At 46.8% G+C, this 24998-nt stretch overlaps 2 protein-coding genes and 2 pseudogenes across 2 annotated transcripts; all 4 read right to left on the bottom strand.

The window, feature by feature from the left end:
- Positions 1–3310: 3310 nt before the first annotated feature.
- Positions 3311–7265, bottom strand: LOC136460317 (cytochrome P450 89A2-like; annotated as a pseudogene).
- Positions 4439–5085, bottom strand: LOC136457270 (histone H3.2-like). Its single transcript, XM_066457337.1, has 2 exons — positions 4718–5085; positions 4439–4454 (listed from the first exon to the last, which is right to left on the bottom strand). Exons 1-2 carry the CDS (start codon positions 5083–5085, stop codon positions 4439–4441), a joined length of 384 nt encoding a protein of 127 aa, XP_066313434.1.
- An 8951-nt stretch (positions 7266–16216) lies between the features above and the next one.
- Positions 16217–17772, bottom strand: LOC136460316 (cytochrome P450 89A2-like; annotated as a pseudogene).
- A 4605-nt stretch (positions 17773–22377) lies between these two features.
- On the bottom strand, positions 22378–23384 carry LOC136461810 (transcription factor DIVARICATA-like). The gene is made up of 2 exons (XM_066461123.1): positions 23155–23384; positions 22378–22844 (listed from the first exon to the last, which is right to left on the bottom strand). The coding sequence occupies exons 1-2, from the start codon at positions 23283–23285 to the stop codon at positions 22556–22558; spliced, it is 420 nt and encodes a 139-aa protein (XP_066317220.1). The 5' UTR covers positions 23286–23384; the 3' UTR covers positions 22378–22555.
- Between the last annotated feature and the right edge of the window lie 1614 nt (positions 23385–24998).

The raw sequence follows: 24998 nt of genomic DNA, 5'->3' as shown, positions 1-24998 counted from the left end.
GCTAGATAATATGAGCATGGAGGAGACTGCTAAGGTCTTCTAGTTCTAACTTCGGTAAGCTTTGTCTTCTATTATTCAATTCTGAGAATATTACTAGAGAAAACACAAGCAGAGTATGTTTTATATAATACTCCCTCCGTTCCTTAATATAAGCCATATAGTTTTTAGCATCAATATTAACGCACGGCTTGAGGAAGAATGTGAGACCAATGAAAAAAAGGAAAATCAGGCCATCTTCTCTCTTCTAATCAGATTGCTTTCTAAATCTAAGGGATTCGTTGGGGCATGTACTATGTACGGTGGGAAGGTTTTCAAACTAATCGGTATGGGAGCTGATATGTACCTATATTTTGGAATTTTCTTTAGAAATCTATATGGCTTATATTAAGGAACGGAGGGAGTAACAAAGTCCTGCTAGGCCTACTAATGGGAGGTGGACTACAGAGGATTCAACGAGGCTATAAGAGTCACCCTCGCGAGCTACCACCGATCCGAAAAATAGGGTTCATCCATGAGTAACCGAGTCTAAGCACCATGCTTACACTACGAATACTACTTTAACCCAGGAGCTACAAGGATTAAAGTACTCAAAAGAGAGTCGCAAACCTAAAGAATAATATAAACAAGATACTTGAATTAGAAGTCGATTACCAGAGAAATCTCAGCAAGCTCAAGAAGAACTTGATTCCACCAGGGTACAAGCCATAGAGAGAGCACCGACAGGCCGGGACTCCTCCAAAACTCTTCCCTCTCACTCTCTCTCTCTATCTCTAATACAAGACTAGATTCTATCAAGGACTAATCTTCTCTTGATTGCTAGCCCTGATTCTAGTGGACATATGAATTAGGGTTTCTGGCTTCTTAGATCTCAGGATCAAATGAGGCATGCCCTGAGGAGGGGGGTGCAGGTAGATATATATATAGCCCAGAGCATCAATCCTCAGCCCTTGGATCAAACTGACTTGAAATAACGGCTAAGATGCATCCTAGGAGGCGGTGGAGAACCGACATAACAAAGAGGATGATAGGTGGGGCCCACAGGGGCAGAGCGGCCTCTAGGTGGGGCCGGCCGGCCCCACATGTCAGTGGGTCGAGCCCCACTTCGGTGGAGAGCCTCCTGGAGTCTTCTAGAACCTTCCCACGTTTATCCCGCGGTGGAATTCCGTGATTTCCTTTGACGAATAGCTCCCCCTTGACGGTTTTATGATTAAATCCTGCTGAAAACACAGATTCACCAAAAATCATGGAATTGGTCAGTTTAAACCCCTAAGTCTATGTTGGTGATCTATTTTAGCCATTTATCCAAGGTATATTGATGGTTTGTGATGAGTGTTAACTACTGTCAACATAGCTCAAGCTGTGGGGGAAGGGAATGTGTGGGTGAAAAATGGCATGTACCCCACGCAATGAATCTGATACAAGGGGAGATAGGTTCAGAAAAGAAGAATACACCTAAGAAGTTTGAATGCAAGCCTAGGAAAAGTAAGAACAAGGCACATGCCTATGTGTTCGTAGCTGAGAAGGTGGGAAAGAGACGCTCTGAGGAGGCTATGAAGGTGGAGGTAGATTGTAGGGTCGAGATGGCGGACTAGAGGGAAGGTAAATAGTACTTTCTAAAAATAATCGCGCCTGCTAACCGAACAAATGCGGAATTAAAACTATCGATGTAGCCAAGACTACACCCCTCTATCTAAGTTCTCAAGCAGCTTACAAAGATCCTAATTAGGCAACAAAGGTGCCGGGCTAGCTAGAGCTCACCTAACAATTCTAGCTTGCAGGTCACATAAACCTATGCAACTAGTACTTCAAGCAACGGGTGAGCTCCTACACAATTCTAGTAAGCAAAAGCACAAAGCACCTAAGCTCACTAGCAATGCTCAATAACAAGGCTACACAAGCCAAATTATAGAGCGCAAAACACTTAGCTACACAAACTAAACAATGTTACTAACAAAGTTACTAAAACCAAATTAGTCAAGCAAGGGAGCTACTTCTATGCTACACAAGCAAGAAGGTAACTAGCAAGCTACACAAGTTAACTAATTACAAGAGCAACTACACAAGCACAATATATATATGAAAGTAATTACAAGCTTGTGTAAAGTGGATGCAAACCAATGGGAAGACAAGGATAACACGATGATTTTATCCCGAGGTTCACGTGCTTGCCAACAAACTAGTCCCCGTTATGTCGACCGCTCACTTGGTGGTTCAACGGCTAATTAGTATCACCCGCTAAGCCCGCACGTCGGGCACCGCAAGAACCTACCCTAAAAGTGAGGGTAGCTCAATGACGCACTCTACTAGAGTTGCTCTTCGTGGCTCCCGCGGGGCGAGCACAATACCCCTCACAATAACTTCTCCGGAGCACCGCACAATCTTCTTTGCATGCTTCGACGGAGACCACCACCAAGCCATCTAGAGGTGACAACCTCCAAGAGTAATTAGTACCACCGGCTTGCACCACGATTAACTAGTGCTACACGATGCAATCTCACAATGCAATCGCACTAGAATCGCTCACTCACTTAATCGGATAAATACTACTAAGCAAGAGTGAGTTAGAGGGCTCACAAGCACACCTACACAAGCCACTAAGGCTTAAGGGTGCTCAGCAGCCAGCCCAAAGCTAGCTAAGGCTCATATTTATAACCCCACATACAAATAAAGTCGTTACCTCTTCATCGGATAAAAAACGTACTGACTGGACTCACTGTTATAATCCACCGGAGGCGTCAGGTCGCAGCGTGACGGATCGGCAGATCCTTCTAATTAATAAGGCGCAGAAAAGTACCACAAGGAAAAGGTTATACCTGCTCTGTTACTCCTGTCACTTTCTTATTGTGCACATAACTCATACCTGTACTTATAGGTCCCGTCCATCGCCTAAGAAAAAGATATGAAAGAAACTGTTCACTAGCGAGGAAACCGAAGATGATAATGGTGGCGGTAGTTGAGATGCAAGTGCTGCTGATCAGCACAGGTACCTCGCTGTATCAAGCATAAGATTCATCTACCTGGTTGGTTGATTTCTATTTTTACACATATCAAACATGTTGAATAAACAGATAGTAAAAAAGTTAGGCTTGGTCAGGTTTTTGAAATGGGTTACAGATCACAGTGATCCAGTACCTTTGGATAGTTCTTTGTGCCTCCTTGGTTTGTATACATGTTAGTAAGATTAGCTGTCCCATAGGCTACGCTGTTCACATGCTTTGGGGAAGGCCCAATAGATACAAAGGAGTTGCTGCTTTCTTCTTCCTTAGCTGTCAAATTCATGCGCTACAAATATGTTCTACAGATGTTATATCTATGGGACAGCAATTGCCTCCATTACTGCATGTTCAGTATTCCACTTGCTGCCCTCCTGTTGAATTCAAAAGAGATACACAACAAAATTACAGTAGTTGCTAAATTAGACAAAAGTGCAGGCTGTTATTTGTGATTAGAGTTACCACTGAACCAGATGGCCATAGAATTTAAATCTAGAAAGTACGTTCGATTCTAGACAGAATACCTGTAGACTTACTAGAGAGGACCAAGCAAACCTGGCTGTCGAGTTTTTCGAAATGTTGAAATCTGTATAGTTATGCCTAGGTGATCAAATACTCATGAATCGTCAGTTGCATATAAATTCAGCTCTCAGCTGTGTACCATGGTAGAGGTTGGAACTTAGATCTATTATCTAAAAAAAAAAATCAGCTCTGCTTACTGCTGACTGCTGATGTAGCAATTTTCCCCATTGTGGTGTGGTTGGCCTAAAAGAGACTTACACTCTATTTGTTTCTCTCTTTTCTCCTTGTACCTTAGTAGTGTAAGTTTTGGTTTTCTACGAGTTGAACGAAACTTCCAACTTTGTACATACATACATGCTGAAAAATAGATAAGATTATCATATTTGTAGCGACCTTGGCTTGGACGTCGGGGTTGTTCGCGAGCTCGGCCATGATCCACTCCACCAGGGTCACTGTGGTGTCCGTCCCGGCGTTGAGGAACTCGGAGCAGAGGCTCACGATCTCGGCGTCCGTGAGAGGCCGGTCGCCCTCGTTGGGCACCCGCAGCGCGAGGAGGGAGTCGGCGTAGCACGGCGGGTGGTCGTCCTCGCCACGCCGGCCCGCGGCGTGGATCAGCGGGGCGAACAGCTCGTGCAGCCTCCGGCGCACTGGCCACGTGTGCCTCCCACCGCTTGCAGACGAGGCTCTTGGTGAGCGGCGGGAAGAAGGCGAACACCGGAAAGGCGGTGAAGGAAGCGAGCACGCCTCGATCTCGTCGAGCTCGCCCTGGCTGAGCCGAGCGCCGAAGCACATGTACACGAGCAGCTCGAACCTGGCGCGCCGCAGGAACGGCCTGACCGTGACGAGCTCCGTCTCGAAGGAGGAGACGCACTACTGGATTCGGGTTCTTTGCCGAGTGCTCGATGCACTCGGCAAAGGCCCAATTATACTCGGCAAAGTCTTTGCCGAGTGCGGCACTCGGCAAAGAACACTCGGCAAAAAATTAGTCGGCAAAGATCTTTTTGCCGAGTGTCTTTTATCGGGCACTCGGTAAAGAAAAGCGACCGTCACGGCGCCGGTCCCGTTGACGGTGGCTTTGCCGAGTGCCAACCCTGCAGGCACTCCGCAAAGATTTTTTATTTTTTAAAAAAAAATTCTTTGCCGAGTGCCCATTCATCGGCGCTCGGCAAAGACGTTTTATTTTTAAAAAAAAAATCCTGCACTCCGCAAAGATGGTGACGCGCTTGGCGTGGATGGCGCAGAGGTTGGTGTCCTCGAAGAGCCCGACGAGGTAGGCCTCGGCGGCCTCCTGCAGCGCGGCGGCGGCGGAGGACTGGAAGCGGAGGTCGGTCTTGAAGTCCTGCACGATCTCGCGGACCAGGCACTGGAACGGGAGCTTGCGTATGAGCAGCTCCGTGCTCTTCTGGTACTTGCGGATCTCGCGCAGCACCACGGTGCCTGGGCGGAAGCGGTGCGGCTTCTTCACGCCGCCTGTCGCCGAGGCCGACTTCCGCGCCGCCTTGGTCGCCAGCTGCCTCCTCGGCGCCTTGCCGCCGGTGGACTTGTGCGCCGTCTGCTTCGTGCGGGCCATCGCGGGGGATTAGGCTGGGGAGAAGGGAGAGTTGTTGCTCGGGTGTTTGAAATGGAGATGGGGCTCTGGATTTGCTGCGGTGGGGGAATAGGGCGAGAAGAGACGGTATTTTGCTGCGGTGGGGGAACTGCGTGGACACCGAGGAGGGAGGCGGGGCGTGGAAAATTTTGGGGGCAGGGTGGGGATCAGGCTGGATGGGCGCCGTCGGATCGCGTGGGAATGGAGGGCTCCAATTGATTTGGCAGGCTCTCACGCGGATCGTGATCCATGGGTGGTGAATGGTAGCGAATGGCAGACCACCATCTGGCATCTCCGCTTCGGATTGGTTTTGCTGGTTGTTCACGGCTGCATGCGGCCACACAGCGGGAACCTGAGTACACGTGCCTACTAGTTTTTTTTTAGGGGAGAGTACACGTGCTTACAGTATGCCGCGCTACCACTCTACCACTGGACCTAAACTGGAATCATAGATTAACAGTAATTTCGTGACACTCCAAATTCAGATAGAAAATCTTTGCCGAGTGCCCCGATCTGGCGCTCGGCAAAGTATATTTTAATTTTTTTTTAAATTAAGAGTATATTGCTTGTTTGAGGTCCTAAACGAATTCAAATTAAAATGTGGTCAACTACAAAGTTTTATAACTTTTCGAGATGTACAATTTTTATTTAGGAAGTTTTTCCATCCGAGATCGTTTGAAAAATTTGAATTTCAAATTTGAGAGATTCAAACGTAGTTTTGCATGATAAGATGATTTCAAATCAAAAAGGTGTCAACTACATAGTTTCATAACTTTTGGAGATCTATAATTTTCATTTAGGAAGTTTTTCCATCCGAGGTCTTTTGAAAAATTCAAATTTTAAAATTTTCAAATTCAAACGTCGTTTTTGCATGACAAGATGATTTCAAATCAAAATGTTGCCAACTACAAAATTTCATAACTTCTCAAGATCTACAAAGTTTATTTTGGTCATTTATTCATCCGACATAGTGGTAGTAACATTGTTCACAAATCTTATATATCTCTCTTCTACTTTCATGAAACTAATATAAGAGATATGAGAGAGATGTGGATTTTATGAACAACGTTATTGTCGTTTTGTCAAATGAAGAAATGACCAAAATAAACTTCGTAGATCTTGAGAAGTTATACAACTTTGTAGTTCAAAAGTTTTTCATTTGAATTCATTTAGGGCCTCAAAAAATTGCTTTGAAAAAATAATTTGCCGAGGGCAAAAAAAAATGCACACGGCAAAATGCCTCTTTGCCGAGTGCCAATACAAAGGCACTCGGCAAATACGCATTTTGCCGAGTGCCAAAAAATGGCACTCGGCAAAATACATCTTTGCCGAGTACCAGAAAAAGACACTCGGCAAAGACGCATTTTGCCGTGTGCCAGGAAAATAGCACTCGGCAAAATGCGTCTTTGCCGAGTGCCGAAAAAAAACACTCGGCAAAGCCATCTTTGCCGAGTGTTTTTTTTTTTTTTGCCGAGTGTATTCTATTAGGCACTCGGCAAAGACCGTTTTTGCCGAGTGCCCGATAAAATACACTCGGCAAAGCCTCCGGCACTCGGCAAAGTGCCGGTTTCCGGTAGTGACGCGCGCCGCGTGGAGGAGGTTTGTGACGAGCGCCTCGCAAGCCCACCGCCTAGCCGGCGCGAAGAGGCTGACGCGGGCGCAGTGCAGCGCGTCGGCGGCGAGGTTACGGCGGACGAGGCGCCAGTAGTGACCGTAGGGCGCGGTGTTGATGTCGCCGGCGAAGAAGAGCGGATCCGGCTCGACGAGCGGCGGGCGATCGGCGAAGGTGGCGCCGTCCCGGACGAGGACGCGGTGCGCGAGGCGGCGGTCGGCGATGAAGACGAGCGTGGTGAAGAGGTGGACGGAAGATGACGGGGCCAAGGCGCGCGTGCAGGTCCCGGAGCAGCGGCGCCAGGTCGAAGATCGATCGCTGCAGGACCAAGAATTTGGCCAGGAACACCAGCGCCGGTGGTCCAGGAGGAAGGCGGCCCTTGCTCTTATTATTCGACGTTGACTTGCCGCGACCATAGCGGCGGTGAAGCAAGAAAAGGAGCGAGACGAAGAAGGCCATGCAGCAGCAGAGGAGTGGGGTCGTCGAGGTGTTGGAGGCAAAGCTTACGAGCTCCATGGCTAGCTGGCTGCTGTCGCAACTTGCGACAATGCAACCTTTGCTAAGCCTTTACTCTGAGGAGCGCAATCCGGCGGCAGCTCGATCAGCTTATCTTTCAGCTCAGACTGGCATGATCGTTTCTTCCAAAACGTACAGTTTTTTATCATCTCAAAAAATTAGAATCTATCTGCCTGGCAACATAATATTTTGGAAACTCCTGACACCTAATTTTCGTCCATACATTTACAATGTCTTTAAGCTATATTTATAATGATTTCTTCACTATAATTTATTGGAGACATTGATATAATTTGGGAATAACATAACTTCTATTTTTATGGATTGTAGATCTCAGATAAATTATTTTTATGGATTGCAGATGCCAGAGGAATATATGTCAAAATATTCACAAATTTCAGAAAAAAATACAAATTGTTCACAAATTGCGGATGGGAGGGTGCCGCGCCCGCACCGGGGACGCCGGTGGAGGGAGCAGTGGCCGACCTGGGGTGGCGGCGGAACAATTGGTTATTGGAGAGAGCAAAAACAACCGGTTGTTGTATAGCAATTCTAAAAAATTGGCCTCGTTTGGCTGTTGTTAACTGCAATACGATGGACCGGATGGGTGACTGTGACTCATCATTTAGAATTCTATATAGACACATCGCAAAATTGCGTTTTTGGCCAAATCAGCCAAAATTTAAAAAGGAATAGGAAAGCTCAGCCTTGAATTATGATATACAGTATAGTTTTTTAATCATAGTACAAATACAAACACTCATACATACACCGCACACTATGAATGTAAGCACACATACCCTACCTTTATGAGTAATCTCAAAGAACAACATCATTAAATCCTATAAAAATACATGGGCAATCTCAAAATACCAAAAATCTAGAAAAATACGAGTACCCACATTAAGTCAAGGACTTAAAATCGGATAGACAAGTTCCACCCTAAAGAATTTACCAGCCAAGCTATGCTCAGCTAGCTACAGTATATAGCTTTAGGATAAGCATCTTCCTCGTCCTAGGATTGACTTTGACAAACGAAAATTTCTATACTCATTCTTAGTCCTTTCCAATGGTAATGGTAACACATTTGATCATTATTAAGCGTCGATCAGATCAACATACTTATTTTTTTTTACTACAATGGAACCTAGAAATAAATGGTTAGAATAAAGGGACTTGCCATATTTGAGATGCCTAAATTTTTAGACAATAATTTAGACAACCAACTAATCTCTACTAGTACTAGCATATATAAACACGAAATGTGTACATCGTCCGCACCGTCGTCTATCATCATCAGGAAAAAACTAAAAAAAATTAAAAATAAAACCATGCCTCTCCGCTTCTCCCCGGCTCCCCTACTGTTAACGCCGCTGCCCCACCCCTCCTTGTCGCGCCCTACCCCCGCCCCATCCCCATCGCAGCCACCCCACAATAGCCCTGCATGCCGCCGCCTTGCCCCGCTCTCCACCTTTCTGCCACGACTTAGCGTCACCTTCTCGGTGGGAGGCATGCAGTGTAGAGCATGACCAATCCCCAACGGGAGGCGCTCAAGGGCGAGCGAGGTGGGTACAACCAGTGGCGGAGCGTGAAGGAAATTCAAGAGGAGGCACAGTGTCCAACTTTCCTCTTAGACTACCCACAGCATTAGCGGTGCTGAAAAGGAATTTCAGCGTGCCATCTAGACCGATGCCAGAACTGGACACTGGTGCTTCGTTCTTGTGGACCCAACGGTCAGAACCATCGTCTAGGACCAAGTGTTGGTTGGAAAACCATTTTTTACTCTTTCAGCCCTGGGGAAAGAACATGCCTCGGGTAGACAAAATCTAAACTCAGCATCGATAGCCACAATGGTCAGCACGGATGCTCAAACACTATCTCTCATCTTTCAGCATCGCAGAAAACCAACGTTGTGGGTAATCTTATGTGTGCAAATATCCATTACTTGCTAAGTATCATCTTTATTATTAAGAAATTTCAATTCCATCAGGGGGAGGGGGGATGGCCCAATATGGCGTACATGTGGTTCCGCCACTGGGAACGACGGTGCCAGTAACCGATGGGCGAGCACAACGCGGGTGACCCTGGCCCCCTGCCCCTGCCTCTGTGTCGATTCGGGCGTGGTGACCTCGGCTTCATCCTCGATGCGGCTGCACAAGAGACAACCACCGGTGCCAAGAGAAACGACGATGAGCAGAGGTAGGTGTGGTCATGCGATGGATGACCCCTCTGCCCCCTCTCTCCTCACCGGTGCTGGACGTGTTGGTGTCCGTGGGCCGAGGAGGTGCACAAGCTCCAACACCTGCTCAGCACGAGCTCTAAATTGTCAATAATTTTAGTTTTATTCTAAGTTAAAGTTTTCTACTTTGAATTAAGTCTAATCCCTAATAATAAAGAGACAAAAATTTCTTTTTTTACCATTATTGGGGCCGTTCGGCTGGTAGAAATTTCAGCCGAAATTCACTGTTCACGACTGAAATTCACTGTTTACGCTCTCACAAATTCCTCCAGATTCTTTCTAAATTTCTCCGAGCGAAAAGGGCCATTATGGTCTGGTCCTCCGTAACTGATTAGCGCTTTATACACATGTACTTCCGTCGCATGTCCTACCACGTCTCTTTCTCCAATATAGGGTTCGTGTCCGTCTCTTCCTACTCCTTTCTCTGTACGCCTGCCCCCACCCGCCTAGATCCTTTCCCTATACGTCTGTGCCCGCCGGCCCTCAACGGAGTTTCAGTCCAGCACGACTTGAATTTCAAAAGAAAGAAAGAGGAGCCCGAGCGGAAAGGATGAGAAGGAAACTAAGAATCCACATGGCTTCAAATCATCATTAATTTGATTGAAGTCGAATCCAAATACAATAGAATGGATAGAAATCGAGAACAACAACCACCATAAATTACGTGATGCACAAAAAAAATCAAACAAATAAAAGGCACGCGGCCAGGGCATCGGGACTCAGGAGCGGAGCAAGAGGAGGAGCAGAGCAGGGCCGTAGAGGCGCGGGGTCGTGGAACCGCTGTCGGATGGAGGCACGAAGCAGTGCCGCTCGTCGAGGCACGGGGTCGCTGGGCCATCGCCGGCCGTCGGGACGGAGGCACGGGGCGAGGGGATCGTGACTCCGGAGTGGAGCAGCGTCGTCGAGGCACGGGGTCGCCGCCGGCCGTCGAGGAGCGGAGTCGCAGAACTGTCGACGGGACGGAGGCACGGAGCAGCGCCGTCGATCCGTCGAGGCGCGGGGATCGCGCCTCCGGAGCGGAGCAGCAACGTCGAGGCACGGAGTCACCAGGCCGCCGTCGATCCGTCAAGGTAGAACGCCGTCAGACGGACACGGGCTTCCATCTCGACCGTCCAGCATCTAATCGCAAACTCTGAAGACCGAGCAAAGAGAGAGAGCCATAGAGAGTTTTGGCAGTGACGCGGCGTCCCAAGGGGCGGGGCTGGGCGATGCGAGCTTGCGAGAGCTGGGTGTTGGCCGGAGGTGTTGCCGCGGCGGGCACAACGCTCGTGATTCGCGACAGCGTGAGTCACGCCTGGATTGTGTGGAGGCTGCAGGACTCGAGGATTTGGGAACGGAGAGGATATGTTGGACTTAGGGTTTCACAAATCGAAATATATATAACGAAGCCGATGATGGGCCTTGGTCGGCTCATTTGAGATGGATATCAAGAGCTGTACGTTGCTGCGTATTTGAATAACAACTTTTAATAACTATTGTAATGCAACTTAATACTGTTAGATTTATAATTAAATGTACAATATCCAATAATCATAAGTTAATATACTCATAAACAATATGAAATAAAATAAATAAATGGTCAAAGTATAATTTATAAGATTGTGCCATATCAAAAGATGCCTTATAAACTAGACGAATCTTTGACACGACGCAACTAACTCCTTGTTGAATATAATCAGAGATTTAAATTAACTTATATATTCAGGATGTTATTATGATCAAAAAAATAAATTACAACTCTATAAAGTTTATAAAAAGGTAAAACATAAATAAATATGCAACACTTCTATTCTCGTTGCTTATTAACGTTTGATAATTTTTTTCTCCTGTTAGCAACGCACGGGCATGTTTGCTAGTTTATATAAAAACGCACAAACATATACAACGTCAGACAAGATTTAACAGAGATACTCAGATACACCATGAAATATATTTTGATAATACACTTATTTTGATATTATAACGTGTAAATCATGATCAAGCCAGATGCATGAAGATGCTTTTGTGCGCACAATCATGAGTTGACTAGGTCATGGCGATATATATATATATATATATATATATATATATATATATATATATATATATATATATATATATATATATATATATATATATATTATAGTTGCTGTCATGCATGTCATCTACAAAGATGGAAGCACACAGCCGCATATTGTCTCCGTGAAATTTTTGTATTTTGGTCCCTTTTAAAAATATTTTTTTACAAATAGCTTTCTGTCGAAACAGTTTTATGATAATAGACTATTTTTCGGCGTATTAGGACACGACGCCAAAGTATGAGGCTCGGCGCTGTGTCAGACAATGCCGAACTTTTGCCACGTCAGCGCAGACTCCGGTCACAGTTGCCACGAAGGCGTTGAGCCCCGTGTACCTGGGCGCTGTGTTACTTCACGCCGAGTCGTAGACCTTGGCGTGGCACTGCTCGACGCCGGATGTTTGCGTAGTCCACGCCGACAGCCGTGGCAGTGGCTTCTCTTTATTTGGAGCAGACAAAACCGCAGTCAAGTTTGCGAACGGGACCTAGGCCTCGTTTAGATGGTAAAATTTTTGCAATCTGGACACTGTAGCATGTTTCGTTTGTATTTGACAAACTTTGTCCGATCATGGACTAACTAGGCTCAAAAGATTCGTCTCGTGATTTACAACTAAACTATATAATTAGTTTTTTTTTACCTAATATTTAATGCTCCATGCATACGTCTAAAAATTAATATGATGAAAAAGAGAGTGAAAAAACTTGAAATTTGAAGATGATCTAAACCAGGCCCTAGGTAAAACTGCAACGAAACCGCTAGCCTGCTACTCCAGTGCTACTACTGCTAAGGGCCTATGCATACGTAGGCCATAGTCTATCTACAGATATGAAAATTGCAAGGCATGCACACACATCTGGACGCAGGAGTCGGGAGCATGTGTTTGGTGCGGAGTAAAGTTTAAGCACGGTACGTCAGCTGTCACGTCAAAGTGTTACATTAAATTATTTAAATAATAATAAAATAAATTATAGAAGTCCGGTAATACGGGAGACTAAGTTTTTTTTTATTAAATCTAATTAATCTGATATTAGCACAGGTTTACTGTTGCACCATATTATCAAATCATGGACCGATTATGTTAAAAAATTCGTCTGGTAAATTAATCCTAATATGTGTAATTAATTATTTTTTAGTCTATATTTAATACTTTAGGTATACATTAAACATCCGACTTAACCGGGAGTAAACTGTATAGGCCACAGCCCTGCGCCTGCACACCCCACGCTGACGGGCCGGCCCCCACCCCGCTGGGTGAGAACAGCTGGACCACGACATCAAAACGGCCTCAAAATGGGGCATGTTTAGATGGCGAAAATTTTTGTAAAATGTATTGTAGCACTTTTCAGTTGTTATTTGATAATTAGTGATCCAATCATAGTCTAATTAGGCTTAAAAGATTCGTTTCGTGAATTTCATCTAAACTGTGTAATTAATTTTATTTTTTATTTATATTTAATGCTTCATGCATGCATCAAAGATTCGATCTAACGAAAAATCTTTGAAAAATTTTACAAAATCTTTTGGAACTAAACTGGACCTCGATGCAACGCCAAGTTCCGTCTCGTCACACTGTACCCACAATTTAACGTGCCAACTGTCTACGGAAAATCGGGCCTCTACGCTGGCTCTCCCTTGTCCTACAAGTCAACAAAAAGGTGCGTGTGCGTGTGCGTGTGTGGCTTCGATGCCACGAACGTAGGCCTTGTTTAGATTGTCTTAAAATTCTAAGTTTTTTTTACTTTCTTTATCATATTAATTTTTGACGCATGCATAGATTATTAAATATAGGTAAAAAAATAACTAATTGTATAATTTGGTTGTAAATCACGAGACGAATCTTTTGAGCCTAGTTAGTTCATGATCGAACAAAGTTTGTCAAATACAAACGAAATGTGCTACAGTATCTAGATTGCAAAAATTTACAATCTAAACAAGGCCGTAGAGTCGCTCTCGGCGCTCATGCAGTGAGCATTGCTGCAGGTCCTAGTGTCCTGTAGCTAGGTTCGATAGGATATGATCATAGGAGCATGAGAGTTGCTCTGCTTTGTGATAGGAGCCCTAGACCGATGACTTGCTTTAGAACAACTACCTTGGTCTTTTTTCTCTTCGCAGCTACGGAGTATTGAATCCTCACGTGCAGTGGCGGAGCCAGGAATTATCCTTAGGGGGACCGGCCGTCAGGAATTATACTTAGGGGAGCCAGCCAAAAGAGCCAACATGTAAAAACTAAGTGCAACTCAACTCGTTAGGTTCCTTGTGATGACTATCGGAATTAATTCACTGACTTGAACGGGTGCTCATATGTATTCTAGATCTAAGACGCTATTTTTTCAGTGGTAAGTGACATACCCGTTAACAGCAAAACGTATAGGATGACTTTGTAAATCTTGAGTACCAACTCAGTCTTTTTCATTGCGATAATTTTATTATCTAGTTGTGTTTTGTATGATTATATTATTTAGAAGATATTAATAGGTATATATATGACAAGAATTTTATATAACCTCTCTCTAAATATAAACAAAAAATATTAATTCATACTACTAATTTTTTTGGTTGTGAAATATTGGGTGGGGGGGGGGGCCATGGCCCCTGCCAGCCCCCCCTTGGCTCCGCCACTGCTCACGTGATGCCATAAAGGCATGCTAATGAAAGCGGTGAAGCGGTAACCATTTTTTTTGGAAAGATACACATCTTCACCATTGAACTAGGCAAATGTGAACCACCGAAATGGTACACATCTTCACCATTGAAGGGATCAGCCAAAAAAAACGCGAAATTTACAGCGGCTACGAGCGTGAGCCAAGCAGCGCACCGGGCTACGGGAGCGGGACCCTAGCGGCGGCGCCCGCCTCCTTTGTCCGCAGCTGGAGGGGAAGCCTGCCTCCTCCCGGTCCATCACGTGTACCAGCTGTCCTTCGATGCCCAACCAGCGGCGAACACCTCTACGCACGCCCAGTGACGAAGCCAGAAAAAAATTTAGGAGGGGCTGAACAAAAGAATAGAGGTTTTTTTATCATCTCTTAACCTTAGCCCCTCCTACCTAATACATGTATACATAAAATTTTAAGGGAAGACTTAGAAAAACTCCACGTGCTCAGGATGGGTAGGGGGGGCTGAAGCCCCCTAGCCCCACCGCTGGCTACGTCCCTGCGCGCGCCCCACATGGTCAGCAGCGCGGGGGCCCGTCGCGTACAGGTGCCCTGAGCCCCTGACCAGCGTACCACGAACCATGAATGACCCCAGCGATGAGGTGGCCATGGCCATGGGGCTCACTGGACCATGCTAATCCTGGAACCGTTCCGCTGGTATTAAAGTCGGCTAATAGATCAATTTTGATTAATTTATTGTTAAAGAAAAATACTATAAATTATAGCTAATAAGTTAAACGAATCAGCCCTCGGAACCCTTAGTATCTTTGGATGCGATACGTGCTGCTGTGCATTACAAATCGTCTTTGTTATCTTATTATAGTAGTTTAGTAGTACGTAGCATCTCCCTGGAGAAAACTCTGTCATTGCCCATTATCTGCTCTTACGATCTTATCCGCCTGCGTTACAGATCTTTTGAGCTGCTGCGGTGTAGTATAGCAACCTCTACAGTTTACTCCCTGTTAAATCGGATGTTTGATGCATAGGTAGAGTATTAAATATAGATTAAAAATAACTAATTATATAGATTAAACTAATTTATCAGACGAATTTTTTAACATAATCGGTCCACGATTTGATAATATGATGCAACAGTAAACCTATGCTAATATCAGATTAATTAGATTTAATAAAAAAAAACTTAGTCTCGCGGATTACCGGACTTCTATAATTTATTTTATTATTATTTAAATAATTTAATGTAACACTTTGACGTGACAGCTGACGTACCGTGCTTAAACTTTACTCCGCACCTAAACACATGCTCCCGACTCCTGCGTCCACATGTGTCTGCATGCCTGCAATTTTCATATCTGTAGATAGACTATGGCCTACGTATGCATAGGCCCTTAGCAGTAGTAGCACTGGAGTAGCAAGCTAGCGGTTTCGTTGCAGTTTTACCTAGGTCCCGTTCGCAACGCGTTTAGTTTCGAAAATTTTTTGGCTTTGAGCTACTATAGTACTTTTATTTGTATTTGGTAAAAAATGTCTAATTATGGACTATTTAGGCTTAAAAGATTCGTCTCGCCTAATTACAGGCAAACTGTGCAATTAGTTATTCTTTTTACCTACATTTAATGCTCCATGCATGTGTCACAAGATTTGATGTGACGGGGAATCTTGAAAATTTTGGGTTTTTGGGTGGGATCTAAACAAGGCCTTAGACTGCGGTTTTGTCTGCTCCAATTAAAGAGAAGCCACCTGCCACGGCTGTCGGCGAGGACTACGCAGACCTCCGGCGTCGAGCAGTGCCACGCCGAGGTCTGCGACTTGGCGTGAAGTAACACAGCGCCGAGGTATGCGGGGCCCAACGCCTTTGTGGCAACTGCGACCGGAGTCCGCGCTGACGTGGCAAAAGTTCGGCGTTGTCTGACATAGCGTCGAGCCTCATACTTTGGCGTCGTGTCCTAATACGCCGAAAAATGGTCTATTATCAGAAAACGTTTCGACAGGAAGCTATTTGTAAAAAATGTTTTTAAAAGGGACCAAAATGTAAAAATTTCACTATTGTCTCCTGCAGATTTTTGCTCTAGGTGAGCTAGGATTTGTTTCTTGGTACGATGCGCGCACGGAGCGGGTACTTCATGACGGTGGTGAAATCCACTGTCTCCTCCATGTTGACGGTCTCTCCCTCCGCCGCTGGCAGCCACTCCAGCTCCCTGACGAGGCTCCCCACGAAGAACTCGGCATGGTGCATGCCCAGTGCGTACCCGGGGCACATCCTCCGCCCGGCGCCGAAAGGCATCATCTTGATCTCCCGGCTCCCGGTGATGTCCACGCCGTTCCCCTCGCCGCCGTCCAGAAACCGCTCCGGCCGGAACTCGCGCGGCCGCCGTCCACACTGACTCGTCGCGGCCGATCTCCGCCACCATGAAGTTCACCTCTGCTCCTTTGGGCACCGTATAGCCACCGATCTCCGCGTCGCTCCGCACGGCATGTGGACGAGGTAGTGGCCTGGCGGGTGCAGGCGCAGGCCCTCTAGAACGCGACGGCTTTAAGGTATGGGAGCGCCTGGAGGTTGACGGCGGCGTCGAGCTCGCGCTTGGCTCTGATCACCTCCTCGTACACCTTGGCCTGGACGTCCGGGTGGTTCACCAGCTCGGCCATGATCCACTCGAGCAGGGTCACCGTTGTGTCTGTCCCGGCGTTGAGGAACTCGGAGCAAAGGCTTACCATCTCGGCGTCCGTGAGCTGCCGGTCGCCGTCGTCGGCCACCCGCAGCGCGAGGAGGGACTTGGCATAGCACGGTGGTTGGTCATCGTCGGCGGCGGCGCTCGTGGCGTGGATGAGCGGGGCGTAGACCTCTTCCTGCCTCCGGCGCACGGCGACGTGTGCCGCCCAGCGCTTGCGAAAGATCCTCTTGGTGACCGGAGGGAAGATCGCGAAGACCGGAAAGGATGTGGCTGTGCGCAGCGCGTGGCGCTCGAGCGTGTCGATCTCGTCGAGCACGTCCGGGGGAAGCAGCTCGCCGAAGCACATGTACGCGAGCAGCTCAGACATGGCGCGCTGCAAGAACGGCCTGACCGTGATGACACACTCCGATGCGTCGACGTCGCGGAGGAGGCTGGCGATGAGGGCGTCGCACACCCACCGCCTCGCCGGCGCGAAGAGGCCGAGGCGGGCGCGGTGCAGCGTCTCGGCGGCGAGGTTGCGGCGGACGAGGGGCCAGTAGGGCCCGTAGGGTGCGGAGTTGATGTTGCCGGCGTTGAAGAGCGGGTTGGGCTCGACGAGCGGCGGGCGGTCCGCGAAGGCGGCGCCGTCCCGGACGAGGACGCGGTGCGCGATACGACGGTCGGCGACGAAGACAGTGGTGGTGAGGAGGCGGAGGGTGATGACGGGCCCGTGGCGCGCGTGCAGCTCACGGAGGAACGGGCCGATGTCGAAGCGAGGCCGCCGCATCAGCGAGAAAAGCTTGGCCAGGAACACTGGCGGCGGCGGGCCAGGAGGGAGATGTGGCCGGCTGGCCTTACCACTACTCTTCTTTGGGTTCTGGCGGCCATGGCTCCGGTGAAGCAAGTAGAGGACTGAGGCTGCGAGCGAGACGGAGAGGAGCGGGACCGGCAAGGTGCGCAAGGTAAGACCCAGTTCCACCATGGCCAGTGGTGCAGCTATGCTTACCTTGATCTCAAATGCTGCACACACTTGTCAGCTGGAGCTTTTTGTGTTTGTGTGTGTGTGTGTCAGTGTATGTGTGTGTATATATAATCGGCATATATGAATTTGATTTGTACTAGTTTGATGTTGTTAATTTGGTCTTATTTTGTCGTCGTGAGTTGCAATTCTGCGACAAACGGGTGACCATTTCAGCCTAGATATCACCGCGAGTCGTCGCATGGCCAAATCAGGCACATTTTAAAAGGGATTAGCTGGGAGTAGCAAACATCAGCATGCAGGTGGATCGGCTTTGTCAGGTAGTCCTAGTGGTAAGTACAATATAAGTACAGGAACATGTCAGAATAAATGAAGGGGATCAAATCGAATGCAACGTCGTCTTATTTTTGACGAAACGTCGTCGTATTTTGTCTCCGCTTTCCTTTTTTCCTCCTACTGAAACGTGATATTTCCCATGGATCTTGAAGCCCACTATTCTTTCAAACCTGGGCTGTATTGTATGCTTAGCAAAGTTATAACCGAGCCCATGTCCCAATTAGCACGACGAGTATTTTGTATTTGGGCATCCGTCAGTCCTGACGCGGCCTCCCAAAAAAAACCTCCCACTTCACAAGCTGCCTGCCGTTAGCCGCATGCACGTTCGGCTTCTACCAGATCTGGTCCACTCCCACTTTTCCCAAGTTAAGCAGTCCAAGCATCGCTCGCCGATGGCGTCTCCGCCCTACTCAGTCGAAGTCCGGACCCCTGCCGACTCGCCGCGGCCTACCGCCGCTCTCCTCTCCTCCTCCGTGGCCGCACCCCGGCCCTCATTCGCCCCTCGCCTCATGCTCCTCCTCATTGTGGCCCTCGCCACTGCCACGACCTTCGTCCTGCTCCGCTCGCCCCTCACCATTGTGACCGCGGCGTCTGCTGCCACGCGGCCGCTGTCCAAGCTCCCTAAGCCTGTGGTGTAGCCCGTTTTCTCGGATGGCTTCTGCTTCGGATACCAGTACAAGGTCTCCCTCTCCCGCACATCCGCTGCCTCATCGTTGGCGCCGGCATCGGCGTCCTCCCCTCATCGCCTCTCCTGCGGCCAGAGACGGCAAGGGCGTCGTGGCTATGCCGTACAACGCGACTACCTCGAGGCTCGCCAGACATGGTGGTCGGTGCCCACTAGAGTGTCGCGCCTGACATGTTGCAATGGTATGTTTCAAGTGTTTCAGATGTTTCAGAGGTATGTTGCAAGTGTTTAATGCGGATGTTACAAAAGTAGATCGGGATGTTGCATATGTTGCAATGGTTGTACATGTATGTTGCAAGAGTCCGTTCCAAATGTTTCATAGGTTTTTTCAGACGTATGTTGCAAGTGTGTTTATTTGGATGTTGCATATGTTTCACACATATGTTGCAAGTGTTTTACCTAGATGTTGCGTATGTTTTATAATTATTTTCAAGTGTTTTTCATGTGTTTTTGCAAGTGTTTCAGATGCATGTTTCAAGTGTTTTATCTAACCTTTCAGACGTATGTTGCAAGTGTTGCATCTCCCTCCTCGCTTTTTGTTGCCTCACCTCGGTGTCTCCTCCTCCTCCAGACGTCGGCTGGGCATCAGCCACCCCTCCCCCTCTTCTCGATGCTGGTGACGTTCGGGGCGGCGTGGGCCCTGTGTGGGCGCGTGAAAATAGCACAAGAAACGGACTACAGGCGCGACCGTTCGGACTCCGTCCGTCCAGACATCCAGGCGCTAGCAAGCCCGATTTCTTTAGGATTGTGGCCCTATTTTCTACAGTGATCTTTGTCACTGCTGGTAGTGTGGAACAGCTCTAGTGACGAATGAAATTATATCTGCAGCTATGGATTTTATGCCTATAGTATGCGTACAATGGCATAGGCTAGGAACCAAGGAAATTGATCTATCGTTACCAATGTGTTATTGGAACAAATGGTCTTGGCCTAATCGAGAATTGTTATTATTCTTAAATAAATCTTAAAGACTCATTCATGCGTGTAACCAGTGGAAAATGACATGCAACTTTAAAAATTAAAGATAATATAGGCAGGTTTCACGCCCGCCTTTGATAACAGAGACGGGATTCACGCCTGCCTAGGAAAATTAAGAGAAAAAACAATAAAAGAGCGCCCAAGCCGTAATGGATGCCCACTGGCCAAGCCTGCTTTGAGCCTACCGCTCGTCTTCGGAGCCCAATGTTGAGCCCACTTGGGGATCCTTTGCATGCCGCTCTACTCCTTTGGATTGCTCATGCCTAATTCTTTAGATTGGATTGCCACAGAAGATGACTTTGCCTCACCACAAGTTCTTCAAGATTCAAATGGCCGGCTGCCAGGGATTTCTAGACATGGCTCCTTCTGGTGAAGAGATATACTAAAGCTTTTAAACTCCTTTGAAGGTTTATCCAGAGTTTTATAAGAATGGTAGCACCTGTTTTTTGTGGCAGGATTTATGGGCCGATCAAGTTCTAGAACAAGCTTTCCCAAAGCTCCACTCCTTTGCTAAGAACGAACTTATTTCATTCAGACAAGCATGTCAAATTCAGGAACTTCATGATCTTTTCCATCTACCCTTGTCTGTGGAGGCTTTTCAACAATTTCAGGAACTTTTAGATTACCTTGACAGCCTGCAGCTGATGGAGGAGGATGATCTTTGGAGACAGCAATTTTTCATCTAAGAAGACTTATGCTCACCTTATTGGTCGAAGGCAGGTACATCCAGCTTTCTCTTGGCTTTGGAAAAGTTGCAGTCTAAACAAGAGAAAGGTCTTTTTTTTGGTTACTTATGAAGGATAGGTTGGGTACTGTCGAAAGGCGTCGTCTCAAAAAAAAAAGGATAGGTTGGGTACTAGAAATTTGCTGCAAAGGAAAATATGTTCTTAGAAGATTATAATTGTGCTGTTTGTGCTCTCTGCACCGAAGAGACTCTTTTGCATCTATTCTTGGATTGTCCCTTTGCGATGGATTGTAGGGGCACTCTGGGTTTATCCATTCAGCACTCTGATGACCCTTTTCAGACAACCACTTCCTTCAGATCTCAGCTTGCTGTTCCTTTCTCAATGGAGATAATCATATTAATGTGCTGGGCCATTTGGTCAGTCAGAAATGATGTAATATTCAGAAATGTGCAGCCGGCTATTGCTCAAGCTCGACGACACTTGGAGTGTGCTCTTCTTATTGGTTTGGTAACACTTAAATTGTTGGTAACCAACACACTATATCACCAAAAATGTCATAGGATCGAGAAAGTTGCCGTTTTCAAAATTTTCATTTCCATTGTAAGCAACAAGCTGGGAGACTGGTTGCTGCAGCAAAGAATGAGGCTTCACGCTGATGCTCTCAGGCCGTTTGACGCCATGCTTCTCATCTCATGGTGTCTGTGGAAGGAGAGGAACAACAGGACATTCCAAGGGACTTCGGCAGACTGGCAGGCCACCTACCATGCTTCATCAGTGAGGCAGAGGAGTGGATCAGCGCTGGGATCTCAACGCTGCATGCTGTGTTCCCCGTTTGGTCGCAAAACCCGTCCATCATGTAACAACGATTTATGTATCCAGTAGATAGGATGCAGCGGCTCAGCAATGATGGCCCCTCGCCACCATTACTGGACGCTTTTGTAATCTTTGCAAACTCGGATTCCTCTTAATGAAAAACGGCAAAATGCCCCGATCCAGAAAAAAATTGTAAGCAACAATTCAGCAAGTAAAAAATAGCCACTCCACGCAAAAAAAAAAAAATGTCAGGATTCGAACTTAGGGCATCTAACTTTGATACGACTTTGAACTACATACACCAATCAGTTCAAACTCAAAATGTTAAGCTGATTAGGAATAGTGGGCATACTTCAACAGGATAAGTATGCAAAGAAATTAAGCGTGAGATGCTAAGGTAGTGGAACTCTGACTCAGTGACTCATTGCACCAAACTCATACCAGCGTTTGGTGGAGCAAGCATCATCAATAGAAAATGCCGCATGAAACTGCTGAATTGCACGGAAACAATGAAACAATGCACGGTGAATCCACAGACTGAAAAAAGTATTATAATAGTGAATCCAACAAAAGTTGACTAGATGAGCAAGACAAGTATATATAGTGCTGAATGACCCATTGGACACTAGGTTCGTCTATCCGAGAAAGCTTATCCAACAAATGAAAAATAGATGGGGCGTGCACCAATAGGCAAACTGATTAATGCATGCTGTGTGGATAAATTTATCCTGAGTACAACATGTTCTGAATCATGAAACCCTCGAGATAAAAATATCCATCGTCAGAAATTGTAGAATCAGATAGTCATGAAGGTTGCCCATACACAACTGCTGACTAGAAGAATCTAGAATTCGTTGCTTATCCATCTCAAGCAAAAGCTGGATCTGTGATTGAATGCAAATCTACTTCATAGGATCGGATCCGTGATTGAATGCAAACCTACTTCATAGGATCCATCACCTGTGTCTCTGCCACTCAAGTAAACGTCTGAAAATACCTGGTTACATTTTCAGTAACACCAACAATTATGGACCACAAAAAATTTACCAGGAGTAATTACTTCAATTCAGGTACTGAAGCGCTACAGCTACAGAAAAGACCTTCTTTTTCTTGCATAAAGGAAGATTTTATTAAATTTCAAGTTTATTACATCAAGATGATCCTGCAAACTTGAAAACACTCCCATCCTCTCCAGACTGTACGTATTATACAACTAGACATCTGATAGATTCATGGTGCAGACTGGATTGCACCTAAAAACAGCCCAGTAGTCCGGCTAATTGGAGGGCTAATTCGCACGGCCGTTTTGGTTGACGTCGGGTGCCAGAGCTAGTGTGCTGAACTGGTCGGTGATCAGAGAGGACTGGGATGGCGAGGGAGGCTGCTCGTCCGTCAGGTTAACCGTGGTAATGTCATGAATGCTGGATCTCCTCTTGTCCTTGCCGCCGGAGTTGAGCCTGATGAAGTACTTCTGCGCATGACTGGCCACCTGAGTAGGCGTCCTCGTCTGAACGAAGTTGCGCGATATGTTCCTCCAATCCCCCCTGCCATATTTCTTCAGGCCCAAGAGAAACAACCTGACCAAAGAACATGAACAAAACATGATCTTGTGCTGGTAACTTTTTGATCAATTCTTGCTTCACCTTGGTTGAATAATTATAGTAGCTACCGGTAGGGCCTAAGGCCATCATATATATACATCAAGCTATATGACTGTCCTTGAGAGTCAGATCCTACTAGTAGACAAAGAAAAAACTAACGGGATCGGATGCGGTTAATTAATTATTGATAGCTGAATAATTACGAACTGCAAATATTACCATGAGCCCATGACCATGCATCAGATAATTGCAAACCCTATTGTCTGGAAGCCATATGTATACTCACTTGTGCTCCTCCTCCGTCCAAGGCCGCCCGCGCTTCTTCCTCTCCTGCTCTGGCCTGGTGACCGCGTTGGCCCCGCTGCCACCGCCGCCGCCACTGCAGACCGGGGGGAAGGGCACCTCGCCGTTCTCCATCGTGCTCGTCTCACTTAGACTTATTGGTGTATGATAACAATTAACGACAGATGTGCAGAGCGCTGGCTGCCACCAGTTGTTTTGGAGTGAGGTACTGAGGTAGCCCGTAGCCTTGCAGGGTTATATATATATGTTTGAGCTGCCTTCCACCATGAGTCCATGACTCAGATGTTAGTTTTATGTCCGCTAAGGGCAGTTACAACCAAAAAATTATAGGATTACCATATCACGTACACATTATAGAAACAATATTTTCAATGATTTAACTTCTTTCTTCAAAATAATTTTTCAGTCTATCTTTATCTTCTTTCCTATTATTATGTACATAAACATAACCATATCACCATATGGATCCGTATAGACATAGTTTATTATATAAAAACATTTTCTTCTCTCTTCTCTTTAAATCCAATACCATATCACTATTTTACTTATTTGCCACCCTAATTAATACCATAGAAACCATTCGTTACGTCCCAAAAATTTCGTTTTGGGTTGGTCGTAGGTTCATTACCGCGACAGGTTGTTCGACATGGGTCGATGTGTTTACCTTCAGTGGCTTAAGCACTCAAAACACAAGGAGTTTATCCTGGTTGGGGTGTCTAAGCCCTACGTCCACAAGTAGTGTTCTTCGTGTTAGCATTATTTAATCGAGAGTAAGATGTGGGGGAAGCGCAATGCTAATCTAGGGTTCCATGTCCCTTCTATGTCTAGTTGGGATCCTATTTATTGTCTTGTGGTTTGATCTCTTCTAGCGGGAGCCCATGCCCCGCCTTATATACTAGGGGGACTATGGTGTACAAATCACATGGTTTCTAGGGTATGCCTATGGTTTTTAGCCCTAGCCTTCTGCCTTCTTCTTCTTCATGGAACCATCGGTCCTCCTTTGTCTTGTAGTTAGGGGCCAACAAAGTCACAACCGCCTTCTGACGCCACTACTGCAGCTTGACGCTGACTGCCAGGTGCTGTCTGATGTTGTTGTGCCTTCCCAAGATGTGCCTTCTTGTGGCTTCCTTGGTACACTAGGCTTCTTCTGCTGCTCTGAGGGGGCTGCCATGCGGGCCTGGAGGCCCCCATTACATAGGCTCGAGGGAGTTCATTGTCCTAACGCATCACGCCCTGGGCGTGACCCTACCAAGGGAGTGGATGATAACGCCTCGCAGCCGTGGAATGGAACGGTGAACTGACGCTCCTGATGTTCTGCGCCTATCAGGCTCTAGGTGCCTGATAGATTCCCGGGCTTTTTTCCGGTGTTGCCTTGGGTGAGCACTTAACTCGAGCGGGGGCTCTTTCTCGGCCGGGGCTCCCCTAGGTCAAAAACCCCCTGCACCATGGCCGAGCCCCAGAGCCCCGAGCGAAGGCGGCCTAAATGGGGGCCTTAGCTTCTCTAAGCTCACTCTTTTGACACCGTAGATTTCCTTAGGAGTAGGTCGTCTACAGCCGATCGAGTCATCCCCTGTTTGTCGGAGGTTACGTGCAAGTGCGCCCGATAGGTATAACCCATGAGCCCCCAGCTAATTAGGAGAATCAGTCGGGAGGTTAACACTACTGCATGAAAGATTATTGCAGGCGGGCTAACTGGTTTTTGGAGGCGAGCAAATTGTCCACCTCCGATGAAACGTCTGCGTAAATCCGGATTTCCGGAGGTGGCCAAATGACCACCTCCGAAAGTTGATTAAAAAAATGAAAGCCCACTAGCGAGCCTGTTTTGGA

Source organism: Miscanthus floridulus, chromosome 6 (genome assembly GCF_019320115.1).
Source record: "Miscanthus floridulus cultivar M001 chromosome 6, ASM1932011v1, whole genome shotgun sequence".
In the NCBI taxonomy this organism is placed as follows: Eukaryota; Viridiplantae; Streptophyta; class Magnoliopsida; order Poales; family Poaceae; genus Miscanthus; species Miscanthus floridulus.
This window is presented reverse-complemented; position numbering and strand designations above follow the sequence as displayed.

Bases quoted from the DNA above. Each gene is read 5' to 3' on its own strand.
- LOC136457270 (XM_066457337.1), bottom strand. From the start codon at position 5,085: ATGGCCCGCACGAAGCAGACGGCGCACAAGTCCACCGGCGGCAAGGCG.
- LOC136461810 (XM_066461123.1), bottom strand. From the start codon at position 23,285: ATGGAGAACGGCGAGGTGCCCTTCCCCCCGGTCTGCAGTGGCGGCGGC. The intron at 22,845-23,154 runs GTGAGTATACAT...TTCTTTGGTCAG, and splicing joins TGGACGGAGGAGGAGCACAA to GTTGTTTCTCTTGGGCCTGA.